This window comes from Ailuropoda melanoleuca, chromosome 9, assembly GCF_002007445.2.
Source record: "Ailuropoda melanoleuca isolate Jingjing chromosome 9, ASM200744v2, whole genome shotgun sequence".
Classification (NCBI taxonomy): Eukaryota; Metazoa; Chordata; class Mammalia; order Carnivora; family Ursidae; genus Ailuropoda; species Ailuropoda melanoleuca.
The window spans coordinates 100,077,353-100,091,138 of NC_048226.1; the positions used below are offsets into that span (position 1 = coordinate 100,077,353).

At 52.5% G+C, this 13,786-nt stretch overlaps 1 protein-coding gene across 7 annotated transcripts in view; it reads right to left on the reverse strand.

Annotated features, from left to right (window-relative positions):
* TRAPPC9 (trafficking protein particle complex 9) overlaps positions 1–13,786 on the reverse strand; it is a 601,443-nt gene that overhangs the window by 105,492 nt on the left and 482,165 nt on the right. For 4 of the 7 annotated variants that reach the window (XM_019801179.2, XM_034668653.1, XM_034668654.1 and 1 more), the window contains one exon: positions 13,119–13,209. The exons of 1 other annotated variant lie outside the window; for it this stretch is intronic. In XM_019801179.2, the coding sequence (XP_019656738.1) occupies positions 13,119–13,209 (91 nt within the window). Of the gene's footprint in view, positions 1–6,077; positions 6,207–13,118; positions 13,210–13,786 lie in introns of those variants that run through there. 2 more of the 7 variants (XM_034668656.1, XM_034668655.1) reach the window with 2 other exon arrangements.

The following is a 13,786-nucleotide window of genomic DNA, read 5'->3' on the forward strand; positions in this document are numbered from 1 at the left end:
CTGAGCCATCGCCAGGCCTGAGGCCCAGGCGGGAGGTCTCAAGGAGCAGCCCAGGTGCATGACAGAGGGACTCGGAGGCCTGGAGTTGATTTCCCGGCCAGGAGACCTCGGACAAGTCACCTCACCGGGCTGGCTGCCCCAGGGCTGTCATTTGTAAAACAGGGACGATGTCACCCCAACAGGGCCCTTCCAAGGCTCTGACACAACGTGGACGTGGAAGGCCCTCATCAGCCACACACAGGGGCGCAGACCCTCATCCTTGGGGACTGAGGACATGGGCACTGGTGTTGGGCATCTTCTCCACCGAAGCGGGAAGTCAGAGAGGCAGACCCTGTGTCTACTCGACGGGCTTCCATGCACAGACACGGCACAATCAGCAGACACAGAAGCACCCACGTGCACACATGCAGGCCCACGCTTGCTGCCTCTGGGCAGAGGCTGTCCAGAGCAGGGCAGGGGTGATGTGACGTTGGCTGGGCAGTATGGGGAGAGCTCCGCAAGGGGACCTGTGCAATGGAGAACCTGTGGACCGGGAGAGAAGGAGAGGCAGGCGAGGCTGTTGGATGGGCCACAGTGGATGTAAGCCTCTGGCGAAGGCGCTTCCCTCCCTGGGGCTCCCACAGCACCTCCGGATGGTGGCAGCCTGTGAGACACTGCGTGACCTGACACAGCCAAGGGGCGAGGGGCTGGGGAGGGGAGGAGTCTGCACCCCAAATGCAAGGGCTGATAGGACATGGACAGGAAAGGGCGACTGCTCTTAGCATCTCCTTTGGCAGCAGCAAAGCACACAGTGACCGGAGGTGGGGGGGGAGGGGCAGGAGGCAGCGGTGGAGGCAGGCTGTCCAGTGGAGAGGCCTTCATGATAGACGGGTGAGATGGGGCTGGGATGTAGCAAAGCCGCCTGCCGCCTGCCCTCCAGCCAGCTGGGCCCTGAGCCTGCGGCAGCCACTGCCAACCGTGGCCCAGCTGCGACCTGGATGGTCTTCACCAGGCGGAGCCCCGGGCTGCCGCAGCCTGTGTTCAGACTAACGAACGCCCGGTTCTCAGCAGCGCCCTGGTTAATGGCCTTTGGCTCCCAGGGCTCCCAGCAGCCTGGAGGGCTGGAGAAACTTGGTTGGTAGACTCCTCCCTCTCCGGCACGAGCTCCCCTGCCAGAGCCCCTTAGCGCCCAGGTGTGTCCATGGAGCCGTTCACCCAGCTGGTGCCCGAGGACCTTTCCTGTGCTGTCCTTGGATGAGGCATCCAAGACAGCCAGACCTCACCAACTGATACAGTAAGTCCTGGGTGGTCCACGCCCAGACACCCTGTTCTATGGTGCTCAGCTCCAGCAAGAATGTCTATCTTGTCCTGCAAGGCCTGCAATTGGAGGCTTGGAAAGGCTGCAGAATCCAGAGAAAGAATCCCACAATGTGGAAGCACCAGGGGTTAAAATTTTATATTTTGTAAAGAAACAATGGTAGATGAGAGAAAGACCAAAATGTTCCCCTCCTGGGTTTAGCATGTCATGGATCCTGAAATTCATGGTCTAATATAAGGTGCAACAGACACTTAGGGCAATATGACAGAGACCATGCCCCACACTGGCCCTAGACAGACACAGATCCAAATGCCAGCTCTGTGACTTCCTGGCCGGTGACCGCACAGCTCCCAGCCCCACCTCTGCAAGGAGGGGCACTCTGCTTCGGGCCAGCAGGTGTGTGCAGGGCGGGAGGCAGAGGGTGAGTGGGTGAGCCCTACAGAGCTGTGAGCACCTGCACCCTTCAGGAGCTGCCTCACGACAGCACTGTAAAGATTCCTGCTGCCAGGGTCCTGGTTCTGGAGGAAAAAAACCTAGGCAGATGGCAAGGGCTTTGGATGCCAAGTCCGGTATAACCAACGCTCATGGCCTGTATCGGGCGGGTCTGGGGCCTGTCCCATCTGCTGGTGACAAAGGTGACTTATACCTGTAGTTGTTCACCTCTTGGTGAGTGTCCTTGGGGTCCATGAGCCAGTGAGTGTGGGCAGACACCAGCATCCTGGGATGCTGAAAATAAGTATCAACAGGTCCAAGAGAGCGGCATGAGGCCATGGGAAACACGGACGTGAGCTCTGCCTGGAAACTCCTGGAAGTAAGAAACCCAGAGACCTGGGCTTGATTCACACCTGGACTAATTAACACCAGCTCAAACCATCAGGCTCATTGCCTTGATTTCCCTGTGATCAGGGGCAGGAGGAGAGAAGCTCTCCCCATGGGGTCTGGCAGAAGGCTGCTGTCGCCTTTACAGATGACCAGAGAGGCTTTCCCCCACGAAGTCGGGTATTTCTGTCTGCTAGGAACATGGCCTTTCTCCCCAACAGGCTGTGAACTCCTCGAGGAGATGGACTGCTTCTCCCTCACTTACTCAACACGTATTTGTTGAAGGCTCATTCAGCAAGCATTTGCTCCGTGCCTACTCGGTATCAGGTAAGGAACAGGCCTGGGGTGCAGGGACATGAACATAATGCAGACGTCGCCCCTGTGAGTTCCCAGAGAGCCTGCGACAGGTACAGAGGAAGGGGTGCTGGAGAAGAGCTCCCAGCTTACCTGGGCCTAGAAGAACAAGCACAACTAACCAGCCAGGAAAGGGACCACCAGAGGCCAAGGCCTGGCCTAATGTCACAGGCAGCTGAGCAGACCCCTTCCCCACCTTCCTGGACAAGTCGCTCTGGGACCACAGGGAGGCTGTGGCAGGGGGGCAGCCACGGACCAGGCTGGGTGTGGAGGGCATCTGCACAACAGAGCCACCCTATGCAGGATACTAGAGCCCAAGTCAGGGGGAGAGGGCGTCCTCACAGAGGGCAGCCTGGCTGGGGTCCGGAGCATGAGCTGGAGGGGAGGCAAGAATCAGGGGCATCTGTGGGGCAGCTCCCCTTGGATGAGAGGCTGAGATCCTGGGAGTGGGGTGGGGACTTCATAGAAAAGGCTAGCAGACACCACCTCCAACAAATGATCACAATGACCATCACTGGCAAGAGGACGATGGAACTCACGAGCTGCCCTGAGACATGGGGAGGACAGGCATCACCACGACGTTACTGCCAAAGACACATACACTGAATCCTGTCGCAAGGACACATCACACAAACCCAAGCTGAGGGGCATCCTAGAAAGAGCTGGTTGGAAATATCTGAAAGCACCAAGATAATCAAAGTCAAAGGAAGACTGAGGAATTATTCCAGATGAAGGGAGACTAAAGACATCAAAGAGCTCAGAGAAGCCAGGGATTCCAAACCAGATGCAGACCCTTTAAGTACAAAGGACACTTGGTAGGACAAGTGGCAACACTTGAGTGGGTTCTCAGTACTGGATGGCGCATTGGAAGATTGGAAGGCCATTTCCTGATTTTGATGGCATGCTGTGTTACACACTAGAATGCCCTGTGTGGGGGAAATATGCATTAAAGAAACAGGGGATTACAGTGGATTGGGCCACTTACTCTAAAATGGTGCAGAAAAAGGATTCTCACTACTGTATTTACAACTTTTCTGCAAGTCTGGGCACAACTATGAAACGACTTCCTTCTGTTTCCTTCTACAGGGCTGTGGTGCCGTGGAACGTCTGGTTAGAAGTCAGCAGAGCCAGGCCTGAGATCCAGCTGTGAGCCACTAGCTCCTTATGTGGTCCTAGGAAGTGTGATGTGATGGGAGAGACACGGATTTCAAGATCACAGGGACTTCGTCCCAGTCTTCGCTTTGCCACTCACAGGCTGAATGGCTTTGCACACGCTTTCCATCTCTTCTCCCCTGAAACACAGGAGTAAAACTACCCACTCCAGAGACACACTGTGAAGACTACCTTACTCATGCCTTTGGCGAATATTTATTCAGCACGCACTAAATGTTCTGGTGACTGATCTAGGTGCTGAGATCCAGTGAAGAACAGAGCCTTCCTCCACAGAGCTTACACCCCAGGAGGGGTGCAGAGATACACAAGGGGAAAATCTGTGTGTGTGTGTGTGTGTATATATATATATATGATGAATTTTCAGAGAATAAGGACTCCGAAGAAGAACACAGCAGGCAAGGCCTTAGAAGGTGGTGAGGGTAGGGAGGTCAGCGAAGAGAAGTAGGAGATTTTAGGAAGAGAGTGGCAGAAAAATAAAATCATCACAGAAAACGAAACCAAGAAAACACAGACCACAAAAGTCAAGATAAAAGACTAAAAACAAAACACGCAACAGAATATACAGCAGAGAAAAGACCCACATACGTGCCATATCAAGGAATGTTAATGGCCTACACTCACCTATTAATGAAAAACACTTTAAAGTTGGATTGCAAGCTAAATTCAACTTCAGGCTTCCTCTAAGAGAACCACATGGGAAAAAAAGGAAATCTCAAATGCTAAAGATAAAATGATAGGCAAAGGCATACCAGCCGAACAGGAAGTAAGCAGGGACGAGGGTTACAGTATCAAATGAGGCAACAAACACGGAAGGAGACAGAGAACGGCACTTAAGTGACAGAGGGCGCGGCAAAATGAGAACAAGGAGGACATTTGTGCACCAAGGACCACCCACACTCGCGCTGCGCATATGACAGGACACAGCGCCGCCACGTCAGGCTGAAGAGGACCGGCAGCAGCAGCAGGTGTAGCTTACCTCTCGAAGTCCGTGGCGGGTCAAGTAAGTGAGGGTCCTAAAGACCTAAGCAATGCAATTGATGAGGGAGGATAACAGATATATTTTGCAACTCAATATACTTAAAATAAGGAATATGCCTTCCTTTTAAATGTCTGTGCACTGGTCACAAAAAACCACAAAGAAACCTCAGTAAATTCCAGAGGTGAAAATATCACTAAACTGATTACAGTGCCATTACATTAGAAAGCCAGAACAATTTCGGGAAATGAAAGAAAACATGTAGGTTTTAAACAACTCTTGGGACAAAGACGAAACAAACTAAATTTGCAAAATTCCTAAAAAATATCAATCATGAAAATGCTAAATATCAGAACATGGCTAATGCAGTAATTGTAGGAAAATTCATAGTCTTAAGTGATTATAGAAATAACAGAAAATTTTAAATAAATGGATTAAATATGCAGCTCAATCAGTGAAGACAAACTAACACAGTCAGCCCCGTAAAGCAAAATGAAGGTGGGGACAGAATTAGAGAGAAGGGATGAGAACTGAAGAACAGAGTAAATCATCTACTAACCAGCTGAATCAAGAAAAAGAAGAGGAAGCAAAATTATATAAAAGAAACAGAAGAGGGGAAATGACCTCAGGTGAAGAGGCAGTTAGATACCATTAGAAATTTAATTTTTTAAAAATGAGCTCTTTCTGAAGTTACATAAAAATATGAAAGCTGGGACACACGTGTGGCTCAGTCGGTTAAGCATCTGCCTTTGGCTCAGGTCGTGATCCAGGGTCCTGGGATGGAGTCCCACATCGGGCCACTGCTCAGCGGTGAGCCTGCTTTTCCTGCTGCCCCTCCCCCTTCTTGTGCTCTCTCACTCTGACAAATAAATAAATAAAATCGTCTAAAAATAAAATAAATAAATAAATAAATAAAAATATGAAAGCTGCTCCATGGACACAGAGTTCTGATTTTGCATGACGGAAAAGGTAGAGGTCTGCTGCGTGACAACATGACTGCAGTTAATATGACTGGACCGTATGGTCAAGACGGCAAATTTATGTGTTTTTACTACAATTTTAAATGAAGAAACAAGAGAGAAAGAAAGGGAATAAAATGACATTGAAGCAAATATCCAAGCAAATATTAAAATATACTCTAAACCCATAATAGCGATGAGGGCGGTACTGGCTCATGGGTAGACAAGACGGATGGACGGAAGAGAGCTCAAAAATCTTCCTGAACAGATGAGAAAAATGATGTCGCTTATTAGTGGAGAGATTATTATTAAATGACTTGGAGACAATTAAATAGTTTTCTGGAAAAAGGGTGGATCCACGCCTCTTTCCTCACACTTTAATCAACTCCACATAAATAAAAGTCCTAAATGTTAAAATGGATGAGCCCACAGTATGAAGTATGAGAATTTAAAATATCTATATAATCTAGAGGAGGGAAGTCTTTCTAAGCATGACACAAAAACGGAAGATATTTGTAAACAGATTGCTGAATTTAAAATAAGCATCCTCCAGCTCGCCTACTCACGTGACGACTGGCACCCTTCTTGGCTCCAACAGTGTTTATAACAGCAAACGATTGGAAGCCTCCTGAGGGTCGGTGAGAAGAGAGTCCGTGAGGGACAACACGTCCTATGCAGCAGTTAGAAACAATGTGGGGGCTCCACGTGTGCTGTGAGGGACTGATACCCAACACCCATCCCTAAGTGAGAGAGACGAGCGGCAGGAAGCTGTCACGTGCTCCCACTGAGGACAAGACCACAGAGGATGCCTGCAGAGTGTGGGCAGTGGGACAGGGTGCTCTGGGGGAGGATGGCGGCAGGAAGGGGACTACATACAGAACTTTCTGCACCACTTGAATTCTGAAGCTCATTTGTGCACAATTTTATCTTTGCAAAGGAAACAGACCAAATACTGAGTGCACGGCTTTGCCGGGTTTACATTTGGGGGGGTGGGGGTGGGTTGCCTGTTTCTGATCAGGGTCTCTCCCTTTGAGGCAGGAGTGCAGATAGAGGGAGCCTTGTCGGGTCAGGCCTGAAATCACTCCTCAGTCTGCCACCCACATACCAGTGACAGGGACATGAGCTGATTTTCTAGCTCTATAAAACAAAGGTGTTTTTCCAAACTCTTGGGGTTGTTGTGGGGACAATGTGACATGAGACACGTTCAAAGCCAGCAGAGGCCCATCCCAGGGGGTTCTCCACAAAGGGAGTTGTGTGGATTGTGGGTCTGAGTCTGAAAGTTGGGACATTCTTGGCTCGGTGGCTTGGGTCTGTCATAACCAGGGTGCCCGGCCCACTTCTGGTGGGCAGGGAGCTCTCATGAACTCTTTGCCCACCAGGGACTGGAAACCTGGCACCTGCCACCCTGCAGATCTCAGACTCTCTCCTTTGTGTCTTCTCAGAGCTTGAAAGCTGCACCCACACCCGCCCTCTTAGCACCTGTGGAGCAGTGAGGGAGGGGCAGTGCAAGTGTGGACGCTTCGTCTCTTGTCTCCTGCTGGATGGCCTTTTCTGGCCCGAGGAGCCAGAGGGCACCAGGAGATGCCAGCTCACCACACACCACGCTGCAGAGACATGAACCTTTATTCCCAGATTCAGAGTCAAGAAATGCACGGCATGGCCCCATGTCCCATTCTCCTCTCCCATAGGCAAATCCCACTGCAGGAATCCCCTTCCTAAGAAGGTGTCTCTGAAAGCACGTGGCAGGCAGCTGAAGGTGAGGGGGACCACGAGCGGTGCAGGCAGGGGCAGTCCCCCTGAGCATAGCCCAGACAGGCACCCGGAAGGGGCTCAGTAGCTATTTGCTGGGGTGTGGGGAGTAGTACAGGGGGCGTAAGGAAGAACCGGAAGCTGCCAGAGTGAGGACCCTTCTTCTCAGGGAGCAGATCAGACGTGGAAATAGCAATTTCAGGGACAAATTGTCATCTTTCCACTCGCTGGTTTCTTCTATAAGATGTATAATGATGCTGATTTCAGTGGGTGATTACAGAGAAGAAAGAAGTGACACAGAAAGGGACCCGACAGCATTCCTGATGCGTGGCAGAGAGCACCCCACAAATACAGTTACGCTTTTGGGGCAAATTATCACAATTAAGCAGCACTCCCAAACATTGTTTTTAAAACTAGGATGTTGGGGACCAAGGAGCAGACTGGGGCAGAGGGGGCGAGGTGAGGAGAGGGGAGACGGGGGTCTCACAGAAGTTCCCATGCTTCCCTCTCAGAACATGGGACGGCCCTGTGAGCTGCGTGTAGCAGACACTCTGCGGGTTTCGGTCCCTCCGTGGATGCAGACCTGGGTGCCTCCCTCGCCGGCCGTGCGGACAGAGCATGTGGGGCACGCCGCGCACCCAGTCAGCCCCCTCTGTCAGGGCTGCCAGCCACCAGGGAAAGGACTGGAGGGGACCCATTAAGCCCACAGGGTCATCCCCAAGGAGGGGATCAGGAGTGGACTCGGGCTTTTTCTTTGTGTATGGGGGTTTTTTTTAATCACTTTTTTCTTCAAAAATAATATAACTACTTTTATATCCTTTACAATTTTTTTCTATTTTTCTGTACTTTATATATTTACATATTTGTATTCGGCAAAGGTGCCAAAGGGATGGTAAGATGGCCCCTTGGTCACTGCCTGGCCAGCTGGATCTCAGGCAGAATGGCCACTGGCCATCACTGGGCTCCAGGGCAGGGGTCCTCGGCCAGGGCTGACCAGCCTCCCTGGCTTACCAAAACCATCTGATCAGACCGGCGCAGCAAAGCCCGCCTCGTCAGTGGGCCCCCGGGCTAACACTCTCACCCGGGAGCAAAGGTCTGGAGAAATCCACAGCCCCATGCCGTGGCTAAGTTACCTGGGAAACAGACAGGGGTCAGTGGGCAGGCTCAGCCTTCAGGGAGGCCTGGGCCATCTGCGGCCACCTGCAGCTGCCGACTGCCCTGCTGGACAGCTGGCTGGAACCTGGTTCTTCACTTTCTCTCCCAAGGCGTCTGAGACATGACTGCCCTTGGTGACTTACTGTAGCCAACCCACACGAGTCTCAGGTCAGAAACAAAACCACGCAAGGCCTCTGCGTGACACAATTTGACAAAAGGACACCTTGCAGGACGGTCCCCAGGATGCAGCCCACCCTCAAGGCAAATACAGCCTGGTTTCCTGGCCCCTCAGATCCAGACTCCTGAATGGAGCTGGCTGAACGCAGCAGGTGCCGTAAGACGGGAGGAGCAACTGTCAGATAGGACGGCCCTGCAGGTGGTCCTGTGCCTCGGCCCCAAGGGCACAGCCGGCTCCTTCGTAACAAGGTGGGGCCGGAGTTGGGTTCCCAGGCTGCCTCTTGCCTCTGCTTCCGGCTCACCCGCACGAGCTCCCACCTAGCACACACCAGGCTGTGTGTGGTTGGTCTGTTAATGGGCCTGGGTCTACCACCTGCATCAGACCAGGAGAGTCTTGAAGGCAGGGATGGAGTTTAACCCACATGTGGGTCCCCGGCACCTGGGACAGTGCCTGTACAGAGCAGGGCAGTAGATAGGTATCTACTGAATGAACAGACAAAACCCGCAGTCCAAGAATCTACATTCTCCATGTAACCTTAGGTAACAGAAAGCCCTGAATACTTCCTACTTTGTAGAAAGGGCATAGTGGTGACTTGTGCGGGTTGGACACTGTGTCCTGCTCCCCAAATGTGAGGGCGTGCTGCTCCCTGAGGCAGGGTGGTGGGTGTCCCCACACCAGTCTCATGTGTCTGCTGCTTCCTAGACCTGCCCTCATGCGTGCGCACACTGCCCGCACAACACAGCTCGGGGCCGGAGCGCACAACGGGGCTCACGGGATGGTGATGTGGCAAATGTGCACTGAAAATACCCCCCATGTAACGTAGCCAACACCTAATCTGCATTTGCTGGCAGTCGAGGAAAGCACAGCCCATCACTGATGTATCTAGGAAGATACGAAAGGTGTCACCAGCTGAGGGAGGGAGAAGGGGGCACGGTAGGGGACACCGGGATCAACTCAGCCTCATTAGTCACCACGACCAGTACCGATGGAATGGACCAGAAACAGCCCCTAGACAGACTGTCAGGGAGCAGGTTGGGCTCTGCAACCCGCTCTGTCTTCCCGCGCGGAGGTGCGGCCCCCCTCGTTCACAGGACAGTTTCCGGACGGAGACGAGAAGCACACGGGAAGCCACAGCCCCACCATGCCGCCCTGGGGTCCCATCCCAGGCCCCACCCCAGCCCTGCCGAGGCTCTGACCTGCCCCTATCCCGCCGTGCCTTTGGATGCACCCCAGAATCTCCACTCCCTCCTTTCCACGACCGCGACTGGCACACAGCAACTCCAGTGGTCCCCCACCCGCTCGGACGAGCAGAGGAACACGCTCTCGCCAGGATCACAGGCATCTCTTCACACCTTCACTGACGACCTAGTGCTCTCAGCATCCCCAGGTCACAAGCAAGAGACTGAGGCTCAGAGAGCTCGTCCACTTGCCCAGGGAAGTCCCTCCACGAGGAAGCAGCAGAGGCAGGACCGAGACCCACAGCAGCTCGGTGGGAGCGGCATGCCCATCCACGGGGTGACGCCACCACCATCACACAGCCAACACGGACACGTTTGTGCTCTACCGATACCCCGAAAATATGAACAACTTCAGAGAATCCTTGCAGAAAGAATGACACCAAAACACAGAAGAGCTCTCTGTGCGAGCCACTGTGTGTGGTTTACAGAACAATGAACATCTCAAAATGACCAAGACATCCAAGAGCAGAACAAGGGCTAAGCTACCTTGCGTCCATTTGATGAAATTATAACCTGGCCTTTAACGGCACGCAAAAGACATGTTTGTAACACGAGGAATATTTGTGTTTTGTCAAGTAAGAAAAAAAGGACACCAAAGTACAAACATGGTATGATCATCTCTATGAACAAAATTTAAATCTGAGGATAGCAAAAAGACTAAGAAGTACACAAAAATTCGATGAAATAGAGGTTGTTTTGGGGGTGGGAAAAGGGTAATTCTTCTCTAACTTTTCTGATTTTCCCTAGCTTTCCACAGTAAGACTATATTACTTTGATCAAGTGACCTGGTGGAAAGGTCAAGATTCCAGTGTGAGGGCCTTTGAACCTGGCCCAGTCACTTCTCGGCTGCGTAGGTGCTGGACAGAACCCTTGACCTGGCCAAGCCACAGTGTCCTTGTTTGGAGAAGGACATGCGCAGCATGCAGGGGTGTGAGAAGTGATGATGTGAGGTCCGGGCACCTCGCCTGCCACGTAACAGGCACGTGCAAAATGGTCACTTCAAAATAACGGGTTCTAATTGAGCTGCCCACCTGAGCCTACTTGAATCAGAGAAAGAAATCAGCCAGCCTGGGCCAAGTGGGCCAACTTTCGGAAGGTCTAGAAGCACCTGTTGGGTAAGTGAGGGCCCAGGCCAGGCAACCTGCACAGAAAACTCTGAACCCCCTCAGGCCAGGAGGCCCTGTTAGCAGTTAGGAGACCCCGACCACGGTGGGCACAGGGGACGGGCAGACCCACGGCCCGAGATGTCGGGCCCACAGCTGAGGTGACGGGAGGTGGGCTTTCCATGAGCTGAGGCCAGGGCTGAAGACGCTGCTCCACTGGGGACAGTCAGGGGTCTGGGGAGGCAGACAAAACTGGCCACCAGCTCGCGTGGGCCACCACACCGCAACGGTGCTCACAACACACAGAAAGGGACCTCAGAATCCCGGTTCCCACAACAGCCACACTGCCACCAACAGTCACATGTTCATTTGACAAAACAGTCAAGAGTCTAACATTCACGCCTTTTGACTTAAGTAACTCCGCAACTAGAAAACTGGTCTAGTCAGAAAATCAAGCAAGAATCTGTTCTAAAGATGTTCAATGGAAACAGCCAGATATGGGACCAAATTATGATACTTGGGTCGGGAAAACATCACACGTGGTTTCTGGGGGGTGTTAATGCCGTGAGCGCACGACCTCAGTGCGGTCAGACTCCCAGGGACACTACAGGGGTGGAGGAAGCAGTTCACGCCCTTCCAGCAAGGCCTCTTGGCACAAATGCCTCCCAGGTCCCAGGATTATTTTGTTTTCAAGCCATGACTCTTCTCCAGGAGAACACTATTAATACCTGTGTTATCTACCAACACACTGGCATGCCCACGATGTGGGTAGGACAGCGGACCCAAACGCTGTTAACAAACAGAAAAGTTAAACACACCTGTAAGGAATCCAGTGCAAATGCAGGGCCCTCCCACTGGGCTCTGGAAGGAGTCTGGACCCTCCTGGGCCCACTGCAGGGGTGCCTGCCGTGTGACTGTTTGGGCCTCGGGGAAGTTCTTATGAGGAACAGAATATGTTAACCACGTTTTATTTCATTCTGTTTCACGGGACTGGTTCCCTGGGCCTGTCCCAGCCCCGGAGGCGGGAGGGTCTGGGTGTCTGACCCTGCTCAGCTGCCCACATCGGGTGGAAGTAGCTGGCTGTGCCCAGGTAACCAAGAGCTAGGACTTTCCAACCTAGAAAAGTGTGTGGGGGCCGAGGGAAGCCCCCAGAGGTGCACACACTGACTCTCTGCAGAAATGCCCCTGCCTTCCCTCAGGCTAGATGCACGGAGTAAAATGCAGTCCCCCGCTGCCTCTGTGTCGGCCGCTCATGGGACGCCTGCCGGCCTTCATCTGTGGGAGCAGGGGGACCCGCAGAGGCAGCGGTCCCCCATTCAGTACAGGGGACCTTGCAAACTGATGGGAAGCAAGGGAAGGCCAACAGAAAGGCCCATTTCCCCTGGGACAATTCCCATGTGTTTCTCGCATGCAAAAGGGGGAGAAGATACTTTAATTAACTGGAGAAAACACGTGATACTAATTTACAATGACATCTGGGGTAAAACATAGCTGATTGCTAGCATCTGACCTAAAATAGATTAGATAATGAAATCATTTCCAGAAAATAACAAAGCCTCTCACTTCAGTAACAACACACGTAATTCAGTCCTCAGTAAGATAATTCTGGCTGCTGTAGGAAGGCACAGAGCAGGGTCAAAGCCGCTGGTGCAACAGGAAGCAAACGTGGCTCTGGGTGCGAGTCATAGTGAATCCTACCTCCCGGGCTGAGGACCAAGTTCAGGTGTTTACCAAACACGCACTCTCTGTGCCGACCCCAGAAGCAGCTGTCGAAGCTCATCCAGAGAGGAGTGAGCACGGAGCAGCACCCCGTCCTCTCCCACCGCGCCAACCACTCAAGATCCAGACACACAGACAGAAGACACGCCTGTGGGGACAAGGCCACATGCCGCCACAGGTGATGTCAAAGTCTGCAGCAGCCGGAGCCCGTGGGCATCTCGACACCCATCACCACGTGTGTATCTGAGGCGCTGACCCTTCCCAAGTGTGTGCTGACAGGACACACCTGAAGGGCCAAGCTCAGGCGAGACGCAGACTTGCCACGGCCAGCCACCGGGCCGACAGGGTCACCCACGGGAAAGGCGCGTGCAGGCCCAGAGGTATGGGCGGGTACTCACCCCACTGCAGAGGGGCCAGCTGCAGGTGCTCCAGGACGAGCTGGTTCAGGAGTCCTTCCACGCTCGCCTCGCCTGTGCGCTTCAGAGACGGGTGAGGGCCAGTCAAGGAAAATCCGGCTCCTGCTGAGCCCCAGGGACAGGAGGCGGCGCTCTGGAAGCTTCTACAGACACCCGGACAGGAAACCTCCCACAGCAGCTCTGTGTCCCCTTCTTCTCAAATGATGTCTAACCAACCACTGAGACATGACCTGAGTGCGGAAAACAGGCATCGCAACATGCCAAGTGTCTCTCTTCCCTCAACCCAAATCAGGTAAATCAAGCTAATGTCACAAAAAGAAGGGAAATCTGTTGGGATAATTTAATCCAACAGCATTCTTGCGTCGGGGGAGACGAATACAGGAAATGGAAGGTTGCTTTCCTTGATAAAACAAACTGTGGCTCATTGTTCAATGTAAAGAAATGCGTTTCTGGACACGTGTCAGCTTCGTGCTGGTTTCATGTCTGTCGTGTTATACATCTTGATGTAATTACACATATTATTATGAATGGGCTCACTTAGGCGAGTTCATAATGGAGGAAGTCACAGTCTCTCAGCAAGTATCAGCGGATGAAGAAATTAGGTTTAGAAATGCAGAAAACAGATGTCTCCTGGGCACTAATATTAAACA